The sequence below is a fragment of the Musa acuminata genome, chromosome BXJ1-9 (assembly GCF_036884655.1).
Source record: "Musa acuminata AAA Group cultivar baxijiao chromosome BXJ1-9, Cavendish_Baxijiao_AAA, whole genome shotgun sequence".
In the NCBI taxonomy this organism is placed as follows: Eukaryota; Viridiplantae; Streptophyta; class Magnoliopsida; order Zingiberales; family Musaceae; genus Musa; species Musa acuminata.
The window spans coordinates 46,777,008-46,796,703 of record NC_088335.1 but is presented as its reverse complement, the minus strand read 5'-3'; the positions used below and the strand labels follow the sequence as shown (position 1 = coordinate 46,796,703).

At 35.0% G+C, this 19,696-nt stretch overlaps 3 protein-coding genes across 6 annotated transcripts; 1 reads left to right on the top strand and 2 right to left on the bottom strand.

Annotated features, from left to right (window-relative positions):
- The first annotated feature begins 273 nt into the window (after positions 1-273).
- LOC135594409 (patatin-like protein 2) lies at positions 274-2,392 on the top strand. The gene is made up of 6 exons (XM_065084785.1): positions 274-569; positions 666-847; positions 932-1,118; positions 1,391-1,552; positions 1,633-1,935; positions 2,013-2,392. The coding sequence occupies exons 1-6, from the start codon at positions 288-290 to the stop codon at positions 2,259-2,261; spliced, it is 1,365 nt and encodes a 454-aa protein (XP_064940857.1). The 5' UTR covers positions 274-287; the 3' UTR covers positions 2,262-2,392.
- Positions 2,393-8,119: 5,727 nt separating this feature from the next.
- On the bottom strand, positions 8,120-10,596 carry LOC103999158 (uncharacterized protein At5g39570). 2 transcript variants are annotated; one of them, XM_009420820.3, is made up of 2 exons: positions 9,974-10,596; positions 8,120-8,423 (listed from the first exon to the last, which is right to left on the bottom strand). In XM_009420820.3, the coding sequence occupies exons 1-2, from the start codon at positions 10,550-10,552 to the stop codon at positions 8,343-8,345; spliced, it is 660 nt and encodes a 219-aa protein (XP_009419095.2). In that variant the 5' UTR covers positions 10,553-10,596; the 3' UTR covers positions 8,120-8,342. The 2 variants fall into 2 exon arrangements, with proteins under 2 accessions (XP_009419095.2, XP_009419097.2); XM_009420822.3 differs by having other exon boundaries at positions 8,120-8,420; positions 9,974-10,595.
- Positions 10,597-12,692: 2,096 nt separating this feature from the next.
- LOC103999157 (probable glucomannan 4-beta-mannosyltransferase 3) lies at positions 12,693-19,249 on the bottom strand. Of its 3 annotated transcripts, none has more exons than XM_018818473.2 (10): positions 19,022-19,249; positions 18,626-18,957; positions 18,444-18,542; positions 16,287-16,539; positions 14,829-14,939; positions 14,442-14,578; positions 13,920-14,033; positions 13,638-13,837; positions 13,273-13,467; positions 12,693-13,184 (listed from the first exon to the last, which is right to left on the bottom strand). In XM_018818473.2, the coding sequence occupies exons 1-10, from the start codon at positions 19,113-19,115 to the stop codon at positions 13,022-13,024; spliced, it is 1,698 nt and encodes a 565-aa protein (XP_018674018.2). In that variant the 5' UTR covers positions 19,116-19,249; the 3' UTR covers positions 12,693-13,021. The 3 variants fall into 3 exon arrangements, with proteins under 3 accessions (XP_018674018.2, XP_064940250.1, XP_064940251.1); XM_065084178.1 differs by lacking the exons at positions 18,626-18,957; positions 19,022-19,249 and adding exons at positions 17,501-17,607; positions 17,714-17,973 and having other exon boundaries at positions 18,444-18,525; XM_065084179.1 differs by lacking the exons at positions 18,626-18,957; positions 19,022-19,249 and adding an exon at positions 17,714-17,973 and having other exon boundaries at positions 18,444-18,525.
- Between the last annotated feature and the right edge of the window lie 447 nt (positions 19,250-19,696).

The window sequence follows — 19,696 nt, the reverse complement described above, 5'->3', positions numbered from 1 at the left end:
TTGAAGACCCAAATCAACATCATGCAGGCCACCTAACGTCCAGCAATGTCTTATCTACCTGCAAGTCCAGCACTTTCTTTGGTCTTCGTTCTACCTCTCAGAATCATTGAAATCATTTTGGATGTGGATGTGCTACATTGGAATGATCATGAATTGGCGGCGATGACTACACGTTTACATGAAGGTTCATCGAAATCTCGACAAGTCAATTTCGTACTAGCTCATAGTTTGCCTCAGCTGGAACTCCTAAAGGAGCCTGATGGACGATTCCCCTCTCCCCTATATAAATGCTCATCTTGTTCTTCTCTGATAACAAGAAAAAAAAAAGTAAATCTATCACTGCAAGAAAAAGCCTTGCAGCGATTGGAACAAATTGCAGGTTCGCGGAGTCGATCCAGATCTTTGCTCATCAACAGCTTTCAGTGTTCATGGAGAAATCAAAATCAAAGATCAACCAGATACAGGCCCCTACTTTCGGGAACCTGATCACCATTCTAAGCATAGATGGAGGAGGCATAAGAGGAATCATCCCTGCCACCATCCTCAGCTTCTTGGAGTCCGAGCTTCAGGTATGAAACGCATCAAACATCAGTCGACATATCGATTCCAAATTCAATTACTGTAATCTTGATTACCATGAACAACTCGCTCAATAACCGATGCAGAAACTTGATGGCGAGGATGCAAGGATTGCAGACTACTTTGACGTGATTTCCGGAACAAGCACTGGAGGTCTCGTTACGGCAATGTTAACTGCACCTGATGACAACAATCGACCGCTCTTCGCAGCCAAAGACATAAAATCGTTTTACTTGGAACACAGCTCGAAAATTTTTCCCCAGATTGGGTACTTGAATTATCTCAAACGAATGAATTCGATTGTGTGTGTGGTTCTGATCACAAATCTCACTATTTTATGTTTCGTTTTCAGAGGATTACTGGCTGGAGTCAGAAGGATGTTTCAAGCTGTATGGGGACCAAAGTACAATGGGAAGTATTTGCACTCGCTTATCAAGGAAAAACTAGGAGGTGTAAGGTTGCATCAAACCCTAACCAACGTGATAATTCCAACTTTCGATATCAAGCAGCTCCACCCAATCATCTTCTCTAGCTACGAGGTATGAACTCTAGATTCATATATATATATATATATATATATATATATATATATATATATATATATATATATTGCTATTCTTTATTTAAGATAGCTTATATGGTGACAATGAATGTATAATAAATAAAACTACAGTTGCTGCAAACCGCAGCCGCAATCTTAACTACCAGTCTATGCATGCTGCAACAACACAAAACAAAGGTTAGAATGTGCATGGATGTGCACTTCGTCGGCAACCTTCGCCGGAGATCTGAAGTCCTGAATCTCTTGCAGGTGAAGCGTAATAGAATTTTGGATGCTCGCCTTTCCGACATCTGTATCGGCACAACTGCAGCTCCTACTTACCTCCCAGCCCATTATTTCGAAACCAAATGTTCTAAAGGAAGCTCTAGGGAGTTCCACCTGGTTGACGGTGGAGTGGCCGCTAACAATCCTGTAAGAGCTCCTCCTGAATCATTCGACATTCATCCGCGTAGAAATTACTAGTGCTAATCACTCCAAACTGGATTTTCTAGGCACTGGTTGCTGTCGGAGAAGTGACGAAGGAGCTACACAAGAAGAACCCGGATTACTTCCCCTACAAGCCCATGGATTACCGCAAGATTCTGCTGATATCGTTAGGTACGGGATCGGCCAAGGTCGAAGGGAAGTTTAGCGCGAAACGCGCGAGCAAGTGGGGAGTTTTGGGTTGGCTGCTTAGTAGTGGATCGAATCCTTTGTTTGATGTGTTCATGCAATCGAGTGCTGACATGGTTGACATACATCTCTCGGTCGTCTTTCAAGCTCTCCAATCAAAATCGAATTACCTTCGCATCGAGGTATGAGCTGTTCTTGGTGTTGTCTGAATTCAATCTGGTATACCTGACACTACTGATGATGATGTTCTTCTTCGTAGGATGACACCTTATCTGGGACAGTGTCGTCCGTTGATATCTCCACAAAAGAGAACCTTGCGGATCTCGTGAACATAGGAGAGCAGCTCTTGAAGAAGCCGGTCTCAAGGGTGAACTTAGAGACGGGCATCTATGAGCCAGTGGGAAACGGAGAAGGAACAAACGAAGATGCACTCAAAAGGTTTGCTACGATTCTGTCAGATGAGAGACGGCTCCGTGAATTACGATCTCCAAGCGTGAAATCGCCTTGAAATCATATTGGCGCCGTTCTCTGTGACAAAGTTGGATGTGTGTGGGTGGCATCAAATCAGCTGAAACTTTGATCACTTCTTCCTGTCCGCAGTTCACATGAAATCGTGATGAACAGATCAGAAATCAAATTCGGGAATGGTTTATTGATTTCTTGTAGATTCATGTACTTTAGGAAATTAATGTATTCTTTTATTACATAGATTTGTTGTATCACTCCCTCTACTTTCCTGACATGGATACATATGTAGACAGTGGAATCAATAAGAATCATCAACTGTTGGAAGAAATTAATGAGTCTTATGGACATACTGATTCTACTATTTTTGTGAAGGTTATTAAAGAGAGAAATGATCTTTTCGCCTATGTTGTCAACAAAAGAATTCAGATAAAGATACTGAGGGTGGTCAAAAAACTCATTTTAGTTCACTGTGAAAAGTGGTAATCTATTATAGAAGAGACAATTAAAGGTTGAACTATGAACATACGTATGATACATATTTGAAGACCTCTGTACAGTGTGCATATAGGAACCCAAGACCTACCTAATTAATCACCTGTTATATTAGTTCTTAATTTGCATGTAAGTGACCATAATATCCAAGTTCTAATTAATCGATCACATCACCAATTTTACTACTCAACATACACATACGATAGATGTACATGTTTTGCTGCATGCATTCATATCTATGCCGAGCATGATTTACTCCTAATTTTATGTTATATTTTACTGATATGATAAACTTTAGTCAACATTTACTAAGTCTACTAAGTTACAGTAACAGTGTCACCTAACAATCAACCAAATTAATCAAAACAACCATTCTACAAAGAGTAAGTCTCTTGACTTGACCTTTGGAAGGTCAAACAGGGTAATTTTGTTGACGAGCCGCCATAATAATATTTTGTCCGTGTTGGCGAGCAGCCATCATGTTTACATTGTTCTATTTTTATGAAGCTATTAAGACCACATGTGTATTTATGATCTTAGGTGACAAGATAGGTATGTAAGATAGAATTCCAACACGGTTGTATTCTATATGGTCAGTTTGTGGAACTTGATATGTAAATGTACCAACTAGTCAAACTCTACTTGGACTCAATTCAACTCTCTTGGGTTTAAAGTTTTAAAATATCAAGATACTAAATATACAATATTAAGGTTAATATGAGAAAGATCTTTAAATTTCTTTATGACTAAAATGGTTTATGTAGATATCAAATGTAAGCAATAAATATCATGTAAATAAAATAGGATAAATTTCCAAAAAACTTTAATTTTTCACTTATTTTGATAAAATATTTCTTTTTTATTTTCTTCATACATAATGTTTCTTATTTTATAAAAGATGAAATTATCATTAACCTACATACATCTTGTAGGTCACTACATCTGTCTTGTTGCCCAATGGCCTTCTCCTCTCATCAATCACTATTGCCACATCTTTGTCCATCTTGTTCTTAATATATTTTAGTATTAGCATAAAAATCATCCTTAACTTTTAGTATTAGCATAAAAATCATCCTTATGCTATTGCTATATACAAAATTTTAATATTAATATCTCAAATCAAATAATAATAAATCAAATTTATAATGCGTATCTTTCCACGTAATTCAGAAAGCTTTTATCTAATTTGAGGTAAACTAAACTCGTCTTTTTCTATATTTCTATTTTTCATAGAGCCATTATGAACGATAGATTAGGAACAAATGGAAGATGAGAGTAGATTTATAATATTGGTTCACATGATTAAGCGAAGATGAGAAAAGATATATAATATTTTAATAATATCACGTCTCTAGATATATATATATATAAATGGAAGATGAGTAGGTTCTACTTTCTATAGACAAAGTATAGGGTCTAGGATAAGTAATTAAGAGAGTTCCTCCAATCAAGATTATCTCCTAAGAAAATTTATCATAATTGAACTTTCTTTCTATTGATCGATAATCATAATTAAAATCCAATCAGATTTATAATATATCGTACCAAATTAGATAGAATCACATAATATAATATTCTTCCACTTTATCTATTAATTGATAAAATATAAAAGGGTTCAAAATAAATAATAAATAAAATAAATTTATTTAAAAATAATTTTACCCAAATAAATTTTAAAATTTTGAAAATAATTTATACATACATGAATTTTTAAAAAAAGGGCCAATAAGTCTAATAAATGTAATAGTAATAAATCTTATTAGCAATACGAGTCGATCGTATGTCATCAATGTTATACTTCCTTGTATATTATACAATATTATTAGTATTTTCTAAAATAGTCCAAAATGACTATCTTATCAAAATAATCATATTATTCATATTCAACCATAATACTAGATAGTAAAAATAAATAATTTTAATTATATAAATAATAATGTTAATTATAATGTTCACTCAAACATACTTCATCATTGCTCACAAACCCAATCATAAAAATATGTTTGTTCAAATACTTTAGGCTATAAGTTCTAAGTGAATGGGTCAACAATCAATACAATAGAATTAAAAAATTTAATTGATATTAATTATATCTGGACTCTTTTTATCTAATCATAAGGTACTTTATCTCATAATATATAAGGTTTCAATAGTACTATAATATATCAGTGACCTCACAGAATACTTAAGTATTTTGTGTAAGATTTCTTAAAAAAAAACACTACTATAATATATCACAAAATATCTTCAGCGACTTAATACTTAAGTATGACTATATTAAGCTCAGAGATAAAATTTTACATTCATAAAGCTTAATTAGAAACCTTTACAAAATCAACTTCTATTGTTAATAATATAATAATATATTATTTTTATAAATTATCCCTCCAATTAATATATATATAAACCGTAAAGTGGTTTTCCTATTATTAAGGTAATTTATAGAATCAATGCATGAAAATATTATAATTTTAAGGTGATATAATTTCATATATATGAGCATATAATCTTTTGTCCCTTCTAAATATCTTATTAATTTCTTTATAGTCATTTAGTATTTTTATTTCTAAATAACTCTAATATCAACATAGTATTTTAATTATAAAACTGATATTTGATCTAATATAAGTTTGAGCATATAATAGACTTTAAACTACACATACACAAATAATATTTTTTAATTTGATTCTTTTTTAACTTAATTTAAAAATACTTGTATTGATTAAAATTTTTTACTTTTATTATTTATTGAACAAATTTGTATACTATATCTCTCCAAGACTTAGTTAATATATCTTTTATAAGATAATCCTAAGATCTATTCTTGAATATCTCAATGCCAATAACATAATATATCTCATTCATATCAACCATCTTAAAATTCTTAATGAGAAATTTTTTTATCTAGTATAATAAACTAAGACCACTATTGGTAAACAAAATATTATCTATATATAAGACTAATATAATAAATTTACTTTCACTAATCTTTAAATATAAATACTAATCAATAGTATTTATTTTAAATCTAAAGAAAGTAATGATATCAAGATATTTTATATACCATTATCTAGAAGCTTATTTAAGGTCATAAATAGATTTATTAAATTTATATATCAAATTCTATATTTCTTTTATTTTCTCTATAAATATATTAGGTTAAGCCATATAAATCTAAGGCCCCATTAAAAAAACTTGTTTACATATCATATGATTAACTCAAAATCATAATGAGCCACTAATATCACAATGATTTTTAATGAATTCATTTAATTTTTTTTTTTAAATATCTTGTTATAATCGATGAATTCTTTATGAATTCGTTATATCGTTTGATATTATAATTGTAGGTATGTTTATATAATAGACTCTTTTATAATTATTAGGCAATCCAATGAGTTCTTAAATACTATTCTGACGTATTGATTTTAACTTTTTTTATTACATCATCACTTTTTAGAATTATTATAGCTTGTGAAAACAATAACGGATCATTGTGATTCCTATAACCATCGCACATGGTGGCGCTGCGTAGCCACCGCAAGGCTGCTGAACCCTATAGTACTTTCACTAGGTACACAATCATTGCCCACGATTAGGTTGGTGACCACCAAATGTTATCGCCCTTAATAATACTATTGCCAACAGTAAGATATTATCAGTAGTCTATCAATAAAGCATAAGGAACCTCACATTGCTTGTAAGTAGACGATAGGATAGATTGGATAGAAAAACAGATAAAAAATGGATCATAAATAAAAAACTGAATAACACCTTTTAGTTGGCAAAAGATACTAACAAATAGATGTTAAATAATGTCAAAGTCTAAAGTCAAATAACAATAGATCAAATTTATAATATTTATCTTTTGATACAAAAGCTTTTATTTGATATGCGAGTGTATCGTCATCCGATCTAAAAGCTATAGTGTGATGTCGATCTATAAGAATAACTAGACTCGCATTCTCCTCGATAGATTAGGGATAAAGGAGAGATGAGAGAATATCTATAATATCTCAATAACCGGTTCATATGAGTAAGGGGAGATAAGAGAAGATAGATCTATAATCTGTCAATAATATCACATATTCATATATTTATACTAAGTTCCTAGGAGGTGCTGTCCTTTTATAAGCAAAAGCAGAAAGTCTAAATAAATAATTGAGAAAGTCCTTTATATCAAGTCATCTCCTAAGGAATCTTATTGACTTCCATTCTGTTAATTGATAACCATAATTAGAATATCATTTGATTTATAATATATCTTATCTAATCTAATACCTCGTCTATGGTCCTTCACATAATCTTATCTAATTGACTCTTTAAGGAGGCCCTTCACGTGTCCTCCCTTTCTATCGACTCTTGCAGCATTGGCTCCCCATGGAGTTGGTAGTCACGTTTTCACCATAACAGTAGGAGCAACCTCTCCATCGTCAATCGACTCTTTTCTCTGTATCGCCATGATAGCCACTGCCCTCCCCTCCCCTTATCATTTGCAAACCCCATGTTGTCCTCCTCTTTCCCCCCACTATGTCCATTTTTCCATCATATCCCTCACCATCATGCCTCTCAAAGCTACCCTAATAGTCGAAGACTGTGCGGTGAGGCCCATGGACAATGGCGACGCTGCTCCTGTCGCAATGGTAGAGACAAAGTTGCGAGCTCGATGGGAAGCCCATGGTGTCGAGATACGACGAAGGGGGAGGACGTGAGGAGGGGAGCTGGTGGTGCTAAGATCTGATGGAGGGGGAGGACTCACGAAGGGGAGCCAATGGTGCTAAGATTCGATCAAGGAGAAAGATGCATGGAGAGAGAAGAATTGTGATGGTGGGGCGGAGGTACTGGGAGGTGGTGGGATTAGAGCAATTAATTTAGTATCAGGGGCTCTACATAAATAAACTAGAATGGGGAGTTAGTAAAACACAAAATTTTGATATGTTTATAAAGAATTTTTCTAATAAAAAAAATAAAGAAACAGAAAAATCCTTTATACTCTCTCTGTAACTATTTGACGCTAGAATTTGTCTTCTAATATTCTTAAACATATTTTTCAAATAAAAAAGAAGATATACTCATTTCATATAAGTTATCGTGTTGAACCGTATGGGTGTGGTTGACCAATCTTTTGTGCAATCCTCCTGTCTTGGTTGCGAAAGAGATTTGTGGCACGTTTGGTCAACCATAGAAGTTTGACGTGTTGCTTGTGGTCAACTGTTTGAACAATCCATTAAATTTAGAGTTCTCAGAACTTTGATGTCGGTTTAACTAACTAAAACCATAGAAATTCGCAATTCAGCATTAAGTTTAAAGTAAAAAAAACTGAAACACTATAAGACAAAATGAAACGTTGACGAACATTTTAGATGTGTTCACATCTATTTAAGACCAATCACAATAGACGGAATATGACCAAACGCAAATATATAACAGCAACATGAAGCATGTTCAAGTAAATATTAAGTCCAATCACCTTAGCAAATATGAGGAGTGCCTCCACAGAACATACATATATTAGAGAAGACATTGGTCCCAACGTCTCACAATAAGAACCATTTAACACATCAGATTTTTCAACTTCATTTTATTACTATTAAGTGTTGAGGACGTCGAAGCGAACAGTATTAACCGTTCATTCATCATCAGCATAGTTGCGGTGATGGTGATGCTTACCATAGTTGTGATTCTTTTCCTCATCAGAATCATCACCCTGCTTAAGGATCCAAAATTCAAGTGTTAAATTTACCTTACGCCGGAGTTGCGATGCAAACGAAGTTTCATCCATAACAAATAAAAACAGCTACAAAACCTTAATTCTATCAAATATAAGTTAAATACAGTGACAACAACGAATCATAAAATGTCTCCTACAAATGTAATCGGCTGGCCATTTATACATAAGGCTAACATGGAGGCTCATGTTTTGGTTCATTTTGTTCTGCTTAGGGTACTTGTCATTCCTACAGAAATGATCTCTCTACCTACCGATTTTTGTACCTTCTGTACCTGTTTTTCTTAACCATCTTTCCTAATGAATGAATGAATGAACAGTTTTTAGTTTAAACAATAATAAAATAACTTCATTATGATTTGAAATAATTATGAGGTTTAAAATAAAAAGAAAAAAATTGAAGACACCTTGCCTATAAAGCATTTATCGTGTAAGTAATGTCATTGAAGCATCGATACATTTTTTTGCTGGTACGAATTTGAGTCTCAAAATTTTCAGATTTCAAATAACTAGAGTCTGTTTTTTGCAGTGTTCACTTTGTTGGCTTGATGAACATGCCAAAGATGTAAGAATTGTTATTAGTATAATCCATGTAAAAGAGTGTCAAAAGTCGCCAAGAATCAACCAACCTTTGATCAGTTTTCAAGCGATTTGAGAGCTTAGGTCAACCGAGGCAGACACCCCTGTTTAGTCAACTATCAGATATGGTAGCAATAGAATGAACCTCAAGCATGAAGCTGCCACCAACACGCTATGATCATTTGAATATGTTGGTGGTAACTAATTAATCGATGACATCGATGGACCTATTGATGACAAACCATTTGTGAAGGAATGATTGGCAAACAATCAACTAGCATTTGTTGACCAACCAAAAAACTATGACCTGTAAATGTTTTATTAGTCATCAACCTTCTTTGTGCTTCCCCTATTCACCTCCTCCACTCGGATCAGCCATTTTAATTGGAGATCAGCTCACGAAGGCTGATTTCAGCTGCTTTTATGTTCCTCTATCTCGATGAGAGGAAGCCAAAACTCTCATTTCTATTGAGTAATTGTTCGACTAAGTCTTGAATGAGCTCCTCTAAAGGTTGAAGCAAATAAACAAATTTTTGTTTGATGCCTCCGAACTATATATTCCCATCTAACTCTAATTATCGAAGCAAATTAAACCTTAATGAGTAACTAAGATTTCGATTCTTTCACTCATCCTTTACCCCTCCCTATCAAGGCCAATTTCTTACAGACGAAGAAATCACTATGAAAAGATTTCATATGATGGAAATTATATGAAAAGGTTGCATATGAAGATGATCCATGAAAACAGTGGTTACGAGGACAGGTAGAAAGGGAAGTCAAAGTTATAGCAAGAGTGTCGATCGGGAGGGTCGTGCAGAAAACTTCAAGAATCCATGAGCAATCATTGAACAGAAACTATCACAAAAGAGCATATGAACATGTGAGCACAAAACAGTGGAACTATATATATAGGTTACTTCTCCAGGACCGAACAAGGTAAGAGCAGGACTTACATAATTAGGGCGGCGATATCCTTCACCTTGATCTGGGTCATATCTGCTCGGCCTACTATACCCTCCGGTCTCCTCTTCGCCGCCGTAAACGGGCCTCTCATATGTTGGTTGCGCCCCGCAGCCATACTCGTCGGTCTGGTAAGATCCGTAGCCCTCGTATCCGTATGAAGGTTCTTCGTCGCGCTTGGGCCTCCCACCATACTCGGATCCGTAGTCGCCATACTCAGGTCTAGGCTGGGGGCGCCTGCCACCACCGTAGGCGCCGAAATCGCCTACTCCTCCTTCCTCGACCTCCTGCTGGGGTCGGAAGCCGTAAGCCGGCTGCGGCTTGGGCCTCGAGCGACCGTAGGGGTCCCCGTAGTCAGCTTCATAGGCGGAGGGGACGGAGCCGGAGGAGTAGTGAGGTCTCTCGTAGTCGACGCCGGAGGCACCAGAGGAGATGGGATAGCAGATCTCCTCTGACGGCGGGAGGGGGCGCCCGAAGGTGAGGCTGAGATCGTATCCTCCGCCGTACGGCGTCGGATCGTACTCGTCGAAGTCGTCCACCGCTTCATCGCGTCCTCTCCAGGCGGCCGCCATCTCACGTCTCGTCAAGCAAAATTCTCAGCGAGTAATCGGAAGTCTGGACAGGAACGGTTAAAGAATTGGGTGGGTTGCTACGCTGCGGGCCCCAACACGTGAGGGTGGACCCTGTCTCTCTTCGTAACAGGTGCGCGTCGCGCAGTTGCTGACGTAATCCAAGTCATAATTACGACAAAAATAAAAAATAGATCATCCACTGCTTGAAGATTAGAATTAATTAGGTAGAAGGTAATTGGTTTGTCTCTACTATTAGAATCGTTCAAGCAAATCCAAAGAAGATCTTAGCCCAGACAAGTTATGGAAACATTCGATTTAAGTTTAGCTATTAATATACTAAAATCGTAATCAAATCCTCCAATTTAAATATATTTATTTTTTTATTTTATTATTAATAAAAATTGAAAAAATAAATATTTAATATTTTAAATTGAGTGATATTATTTTTTAATAAATTAAATAAATATAAAAATAAAAATAAAAAAATTATTATCTTAGGTAGATGGCTCACCTCTTTCTATTCTTCATTTCTTACCAAATCAAGCCAACAAAAAATTGAGGAGAGATAATTATTTTATCTTTCCTAAAAATAAATATTTTTATTTAAAATTTTATTTTTAGATTAAGATATATCATAATTATTCATGCTATATGTAGTTTTTTCTAATCCTTCAAGTAATTAAAATTTTATTTTTGGATTAAAATATGTTATAATTATTCATGCTATATGTAATTTTTAAAATTTTCTTTTATTCGTTCAAGTATTTAAAATTTTATTTTTAAATAAAATATATTATAATTATTCATCTTATATGTAGTTTCTAAAATTTTCAGCTTACTAATACTTGATTTCTATTAGACTTATACAATAATTGATTAAAAATATTATTTCTTTCTTTATGTAATTTTATATTTTTAATCTATTATTATTTATTATATTTTAATTACTCAATGCTAATGATTAGATGTTTTGATTATAATTCAAGTCAAGTCCAATACTCAAGCTCATAGACTAGCTCAACTCAGCCCCTAAATGGGGCAAGCATCCCAATATAATCTAAATTATACCAGTCAAGTGGTTTTAACCAGTTAAATGTTTGACATTAATGATGCTTGAAAGATAAATTGAGATGTTTCAATATTTATTTCATCTTGATATAGATATGACTAGTATGTGATGATTTTATTTTTTTGGCAAAGGTGATTTTGTTTATAGATTAACGAGCCGTCAAATGTAACGACATAACGACTGAATAGTTCCTCTACGCCAGAAACATATCTCTACATTGGTAAATGAGAAACACCACTTATCCATCGTTACAAGTATGATATGGATTTGTCTTCGTTCTAATGCTCCTCGGGTATTTAATATACACTAGTAGGATAATTAACTTTTGGATATATATTTATTTTATAATTGATTTATAAAGATTCATATTACTGAAAATTTTTATTTTTTTTTATTTTTTGAAATAATTTTTTAATAGTACTAAATCAAATTTTAATAGAGAGTAGACTTTTCTCTATCACTAGGTATAATCGATTGAATTTTATTTTTAAGTTTTTAGTACTATATTTCTGAATAAAGTTTATAACTATCTATTTACTTTTATTTTTGATAAATAATTAACTTATAATATATATTTATAATATATATAAAATAAAAAAAATATTTATTTATTTGACTCTAGGATAATGTGATCATGTGGAAAAAAAAAATTCCAACACATGACAGAAACTATCCTACAATTAGTACATATGTTCTTTCAACTTTTTATCCAATACCGAATACAATGTTACAATATAATATTAATATTGGCAGCTTGTTCGCAATCGTCAAACCTTCCAAGCATTTATATCGAGTCCATGGAGTATTTCTTATTTTGCATCTACTTCCCAATTTCTCAAGGAGTATTACTCTCGCTTAACCTCGGAAGACTTCCAGCCAGCTCAAAATTTATCTTACTGTTTTTGCCAAACAGTGATAATACAAATAGTTAAAAATGAGACTAATTTTTTCATGCAAATAATAAGGCAAACCACAAAAGCATGTTTTACAAAGATCAGCTGAAATTGTGGTATTACTAAACGAGCTGCAGTTAAAAAATCCAACATGAATAAGCTACCAAGTCAGGCAATATGAGAGATGAATGAAAGATACTTTTAACAGGAATACCAAATTTCAATTCAACGTAGACTTTTCTGGCGCTTGATCCAAATTTAGGGTCCCATGAAATCAGTAAAATCTTGTAATTCAATATTTGAGTACAATTGATACAATGAGACCTCTACAAAACCTTGGCCATCATAATGTGACATAATACATATTTCTAAAAAGGATTTGGGTGAGAATTTCCTATGAAACCTGTTCGAGGACAGCAGCTTTTTTTTTATCATCGCGCCTTGAATTCACATGAAAAAGCAAGTTAGTTGATGGTTAGAGAAGCACAGCAAATTGCATCAAAATCATTATGTGTTGGAGATGAAGCAGCCGACATAACCCAAACCAACTACCAAAAATGCAACAGCCTGGAGATAGATGTAAACATAAAAGGAATTCTTTCCGTAGGCAAGATTGTAGCTTGCACAAAGAAAGAGGAAGACAGCAAATCCAATTTCTGGTAAGTGTATTCTGAGGAAAGGAAACAAAGACTATCAATAACACTGATATTAGCTCTATGTAAACCAGAAGTGCACGTCAAACAAGCTTTTGTTGTTACCTCTCCCTTAGCCCGGACGATGGCTTTTCAAGTATCGGGATTTTAGTTTTTTCCAGGAGAGTATCACCCAGCTTCTCAGTCACGACCCACTCATTTACACTTCCTGCCTCAAATAGACCAATCATTGTTGCTTTCATCCGGTGCATAGACATGACATTCTCAAACAGAATCCAGAATGGCATAAGATGTATAGAGCTGTGACAAGCATATAAATTTGAGTAGTTAGGAAAGCATGATAGTATTTGAATGGCTATATTTACGTAACTCGAATGATGTTTTCCAAAAGCAACTAATGAAGACTAGTTAATGAGAAGAAAAACAAGAATGACAGGCAAGGATCTGAAGAAATTTAAACAGTATCTAACCTAGGATTTCTTATGGCATTCAAAAGAGTAATTGTTGTTGGAATGTACACAACTCCCCATGTTGGGATGATGACTTCTGGAACCAGAACAGATGTTGGGATCACAATACAATATAGAAAGAAGGTGACTGTGTGGGCCACAATCTTCCTCACAAAGAAAAAACTGTAGATCAGATAACACTTCTTCCAAAATGATACCTCCTGCTTGACATAAAGGAAAACGTTAGATAGAGAGTGCACGCTTCCATAATGGTTCTCTTACACTGCCTCAAATAAATACTACCTTGGCCATTGAAATTTCAACTATGATTTTTCGGAATAAGTGTGCAGCTCCACAAGTCCAACGATGCTGCTGGTGCCGGTATGCCTTGAGAGTACTTGGCAATTCACTTTTGACCTATAATAGATTGAAGAATCAACAAGTTATCCTGTAGTCAGGATCTAATCATGGTAAGCATACTTGAGATGATTTTCAATATAACAAATGGTTTGTTTAAAGGTAAGATTGGATTAAAGGAAGCTCATTTATGGCCATCCTGGTACAACAATGAGTGATATCCCAAGTAGGAACTTCTGAAACCATCTTATTTCAACAACAATAGCAACAATAGGCTACCATTAAAAGCTTCATGTAGTAAACTAGGAGGCCTTTATTGGTCTCATTTTTTTATCTGGTTGTAGATGATTTTGTGAAGCACTTTATGCAGGCATGAATACATCAATGTTTACAATCCAGAAAAGTTCATTTAAATTTTCTGCAGCATAGATAAGATCTGAATGGCCATTAAAGGTGACCACTGAATACCTTTAGATCACCCACATACAATAGTTTCCAGCCTTTCAGACTTGCTCGTACGGCCAAGTCCATGTCCTCGACAGTGGTTCTATCTTTCCAACCTCCAACTTCATTAATTGCTGATATTCGCCAAACACCAGCAGTCCCTATCAAATTGTGTTTTAATGAACATGAGAATGAAAACAAGGTTGTGCTACTGCCTTTTAGAAAAGTAAAACAAATACTAGCTAATAGTACTTTTTTATTAGAATGAATAACTTCCCTTGATATACACTAGCCAGAAAATTTCGAATCAAACTCGTGGTGTAATTTAAATTGATAAATAGATCGAAGAGAATCTTTAGGATGATGACATGACAATTGATATTTTTGGTGTCATGGGTTTATGTGCTTTACCATTGAAGCCAAAGAATGCAAATGTGGATGATCCTGCTTCTTGCTCCACTTTAAAGTGGTAATCCAAGGTCATCTTTTGTATCCTTGTCATAAGACAGTCACTGAAATTCACTGCAAAATCGTCCATGAAATGCCACGTCAGCAACTTCCTGTCATTATGGAAGAGGACATATCAGAATAAATAGACTTATATTTTCTAATAGAAAGTTTTAAAGCATAGCATTCCAGCTTATCATCTGAAATAATCGCAGTTTTTTTCTTTTCTGTTATATCAAATTTTGTTTTTACTTTTTTGCTCTTTGATAGGCAGCTCAGTTTTTTATAATGATTTTTTCCAATCCTGTTTATCTGGCTACCAGTGTTAACATCGATTGTCCACATAAGGACTACACTCTATGCTCAATTAAATAATAGTGTCATCAAGCAGATAATATCATCCTTCAGTATGAACAGCCAATAAGTTTGCCAAATATATACGACTTTGTTATATATAAATAGCTTAAGTTTCTTATCTGTGCTAATCACTGACAATCTAAAACCAAATAGCATTTTATAAGTTATTTTTTATCTTAATTGGATTCTGTATGGTATAAGATATATCATCACACATTTCAGATATTTATAGCATCTAAAAAATGAAAGAATCAACTTAGGTAAAATGAACTAGCCACGTGTTAAACAACTATTTTTCCAACATTAGCAAAGATTGCCAATCTTTCATTGTAGTTAAAAAAACCTGAACAGATAACTTCTAGATAATGATACTTCTACTGTAATAAAGTAGAAAACAATCCAAGACATGGACTTTAATAGCTTACATGCTTGTCTATTTACGTAAATCTCTTAATCTAATTAGGAATGTCAACTGGCTTAGAATAATCCATTAAATAACATAATATTAATGGAAAAACAATCAAATAGACCTAATATGTGGTGTTTCCGCTGCCCACTTCATTACTCTACTAAACTGGTAAAGGAGACTCAAGGGCTCATCACAGGAACCGTGCAAGGTAGTGATAGTATCACTCTTGTCTATCAATCGCAACCTTGCTTCAGTCCCCTTCTACTCGAAATGATCAAACACCCCATGTGGGATCCCTAGTTCAACTTGGGGGAGGTCTTCTAAGCTATATCATATGCTGTCAACGCATCCATGCTTCTACGGATATGGATTAAACTTCTTTTGACTGAATTTGCTTGAATCTAGTACAGATTTGACTATACAAACCAAGGTTGATCTAAAGGAGCAAATTTGCTGGAAGTATCTTCTACCTTGTCTTCTAGCCCAATTTTATATAGGAACCATTCATTTTGACCAGTAAAATATCTAGACTGAATGTGCCGAGTTACCCAAGGTGAATACATCTAAAAAGATGTGAAATAAATTAAAATTGTTGAAAGCCCTAGAACGTAAAACAACCTCTTATTTAAATATATTTAAATCGAATACAGGCTTACCAAACTGCCACCGTGCTTGAACAAGTGCAATCTTTGAATTATGCACCATGAAAGGAACAGTCCTCATAAGAAAGTCAGGTTCTGGTTGGAAATCAGAATCAAAGATAGCAACAAATTCACATTGTTGGACATAGCTATGTTCCATTCCTTCTTTCAAGGCACCAGCTTTATACCCTCTCCGGTTCTCCCTAACCTCATAGTTTATATTGATTCCTTTGTTTGCCCAAAGGCTGCATTCAACCTCCACCATGTCCTGAAATGAAAATTTAGCAAAAATAAATGTAGGAATACTAGTGAAAATAAATGGCAGCAACATAAGATAACTTGGTGCAGCAATACCATTCTTGGGCATTAAAAATAGTAGAAGGTAAACAAACGAAGATTCAAAAACTACAATTTAATATATAAAACATATAAAACATTTATAAGAATAGTTATATCATTAGAAATACTATAAGGTACATAAATTGTTAAAACGACTAAATAGAATATTTTACTATAAAAAATTATATAATCTTAAAAATACTGTATTAAATATTTTATTGTTAAAGAACAAAATAAAAAATGTTTAAATTATTTTTAAAATTGCAAACAGTTTGATTTTTGTGGCATTTAAGTCTGTCCAATATTATGCTTTATAATTTGATTCAATCTATCAACTTGTTTACAAATATGCTATGTGATATAGTTCAAATAAATGATCATGAAAATTTAACATAGTACTAATATTTCTACATGTTCTATTTTAGTGCTTTTACATATTTATAAAAAAAAAATTTACAATTTATAATTTCTTTTTTTTAATTTTGTAATTTTATATTTTTGAATTTTAAATTATTTTTCTCATCTAATTCGATACCATGGATCCGATAATTACCAATCATTCATCGCTGACCACTCCTAGTTACAATTCCAATTCTATGACCTAATGAAACTGATTAATCCAAATCCAATATATATTATATGTAGAAAGCATAATATATAGCAAAATTTCAAGCAAAACAAAAGCAAGGATATTATCCAAGCAACTAAATGATCAAGTATACATTAGGCTTACTATCTAATATAGTCATGGTTCATGAATCAATATGCTGCTGATGACTATGGTTACAAACATCATTTGCACGGTTACAGATCAGAATTTATCAACCCCACTAAAGACTGATAGTATTTTCTTTTATTATTTTTAATACTAAGAAAATTCAGCTTACTACCCGGTACGCCAATAGCATACATCTTCTAAAGACTTCATACAATGGAAGATTGTTTCAAGTGCTGATCAACGTGGCGACATCCAGAGTATTCCCTCGTGTCCGCGTTACTAAATGCATATATGAAAATAACAACCGCCGCATGCATCAGTTATTCATCTATAATAATTAACTAACAGTTAATAAGAATGAAGTAGAATGTCTCGTAATTCGCACCAGTTATCTGATAGATCTCGCCAAATCGTATGATAATTGACTGCGAAGACAGTCCAAAAACTATGGTAGAAGGTGCCAGAGCTCGCCAATCCACTCCTACTTTATATTATGTGCACGAACACCGAAGTCCAAAAACTAGAGTATTCTCCGCTCCAAGACACAGCCTGTACGTGAATGGGCCACCAGCCTCACGTGGAATGACCGATCAGTGTAGCAGTAACGCTTTCCATGTGAAACAGCACAACAGTATTTACTTTGGCCTTCGATCCACAGCCACTCGATAAATTAATATTCCCCATACCGTCCGTAGGGTTGCCAAAGTATAGTTTTAAATACCAAATAGAACCTTTCATAGCTTACCATTATAACAGTTATAAAACTGGAAAATAATAATCATTCTTTGCGAAACCTAACATCGTAGCAACTAAAAACATTAATTATTAATCAGAACAATAAAGATTCAGAGATATGTTCGTGAAATTTGGTTATACCAAAATTAAAATTTGTTTATTTTTATTAAAACTGTCAAACTAAAAGTCAAAAGTATATTTAGTAATAGCCATTATGAATATTTTCTTATTTGTTGTCTTGTATCTTTTTGTCCATGCTGACATGTGTAACACGATGGACCGTCCCTTACCGGCGAACCGAGACACCCATGCCCGTACATGAATAATCACCACAGGAAGAGACTGAAAGCGTTATAAACTGTTACAAACAGTAACAATACCTTGACGGTAGGGTCTGTGGAATCGTCTAGCACTTGGATAATGATCCGATCGGACGGCCAGGAGAGCGCGCAGGCGGCCCCGATTGAGAGCTTGTAAACCTGCGGATTTCTTCACACCGTCAATCCCATTAAACTACAAACGAATTTAAATTCGTACGAGCCCGTTTGCATCACCGGCCTACCTCTCTCTCGTTGTACATGGGAATCTGGACGAGCACCAAGGGGAATGCGAGGCTGGCCGCCTCCGGGTCATCCCTGGCCGCGATTGGTTCCCAGCGGTAGCGCCTCTCTGGGCTGCGGCGGAGGAGCTTGATGGCGAGGCTGACGGCGGCCATGGAGACCACCTCGACAAGTAGCATCACCGACATCGCCAAGCACACGGCCACGGCGACCCGCAGCGCCGGCGCGACCGCCCGCGGCCGCACCTCCCGCCAGATGCCCCCAATCCAGCGCAGGAACTCGCCGCCCTCGCGCCATTTGAGGAACTCGAGCACGCCGGGAACGGTAACGCCGTCTGAGTTTGTTACACCAAACATTACTCGAGCATAACGGGAGGAACATTGCTGTAGATCACCTACCTGAGGGTAGCAGTATGTTGGAGAGGAGAAACGAGATGTTGCGGAGGTAGAGATCAGCGGCAAAGGAGGGGGCGGCAGCGGCCGTAGGTTCCATTAATCTTCCTCTCGTTCTGGGTCTTGTTCTGGCTCTGGCCCTAGATAATGATCCAAAGGTAAAGGAAGCTGGGAAACCTTAAAAAGGGGTAAGAGAGAAGCGGAGAGGAGAGGGCGCCTTTTTTCTCTTCTCCTCAGAAACCAATAAACGGATAAATAAATAGATGGTGGCGGCAGCGCCACATTCCGAACCGAACTCATAAGCAAAGCAACACGACGGTGTGGTCGATTCAAGGATCGGAGGCACCCGAAAGAGACCACAATGCCATGAAATGAGTTGGGCTTGGATTGAACCCATACGATTGCATTTGACCCGAAAGCGACGGTGTGGTCGAACCAACTTTGCCTCTTTCCCGCGGTGGCCTATTCCGCTATTGCCTCTTACTTATATAAGTCTCCATCACCCAAGCTGACATTATTCAGCATTTGCATTTTTGTGAGGTGAAGAGACTTCCACCCAAGCTGAATAAAATGAATTCAAAGTATATATATGTTCTTTTTCTGTACATGTTATTTATATTGTTTGGATGTTCTCAAGTGGAATAAAGCAAGAGTTGTCTAATGCAGTCTTCATGAAGAATA

Excerpts from the sequence above, each read along its gene's own strand:
- LOC135594409 (XM_065084785.1), top strand. The coding sequence starts at position 288 with ATGCTCATCTTGTTCTTCTCTGATAACAAGAAAAAAAAAAGTAAATCT. Across the intron at positions 1,119-1,390 it reads TCATCTTCTCTAGCTACGAG|GTGAAGCGTAATAGAATTTT; the intron begins GTATGAACTCTA and ends AATCTCTTGCAG. Across the intron at positions 1,936-2,012 it reads CGAATTACCTTCGCATCGAG|GATGACACCTTATCTGGGAC; the intron begins GTATGAGCTGTT and ends TCTTCTTCGTAG.
- LOC103999157 (XM_018818473.2), bottom strand. The coding sequence starts at position 19,115 with ATGGAACCTACGGCCGCTGCCGCCCCCTCCTTTGCCGCTGATCTCTAC. Across the intron at positions 16,540-18,443 it reads CCACAGACCCTACCGTCAAG|GACATGGTGGAGGTTGAATG; the intron begins GTATTGTTACTG and ends TTTTCATTTCAG. Across the intron at positions 13,185-13,272 it reads TCGTCCGGGCTAAGGGAGAG|AATACACTTACCAGAAATTG; the intron begins GTAACAACAAAA and ends TCCTTTCCTCAG.
- LOC103999158 (XM_009420820.3), bottom strand. The coding sequence starts at position 10,552 with ATGGCGGCCGCCTGGAGAGGACGCGATGAAGCGGTGGACGACTTCGAC. Across the intron at positions 8,424-9,973 it reads GATATCGCCGCCCTAATTAT|CAGGGTGATGATTCTGATGA; the intron begins GTAAGTCCTGCT and ends TGGATCCTTAAG.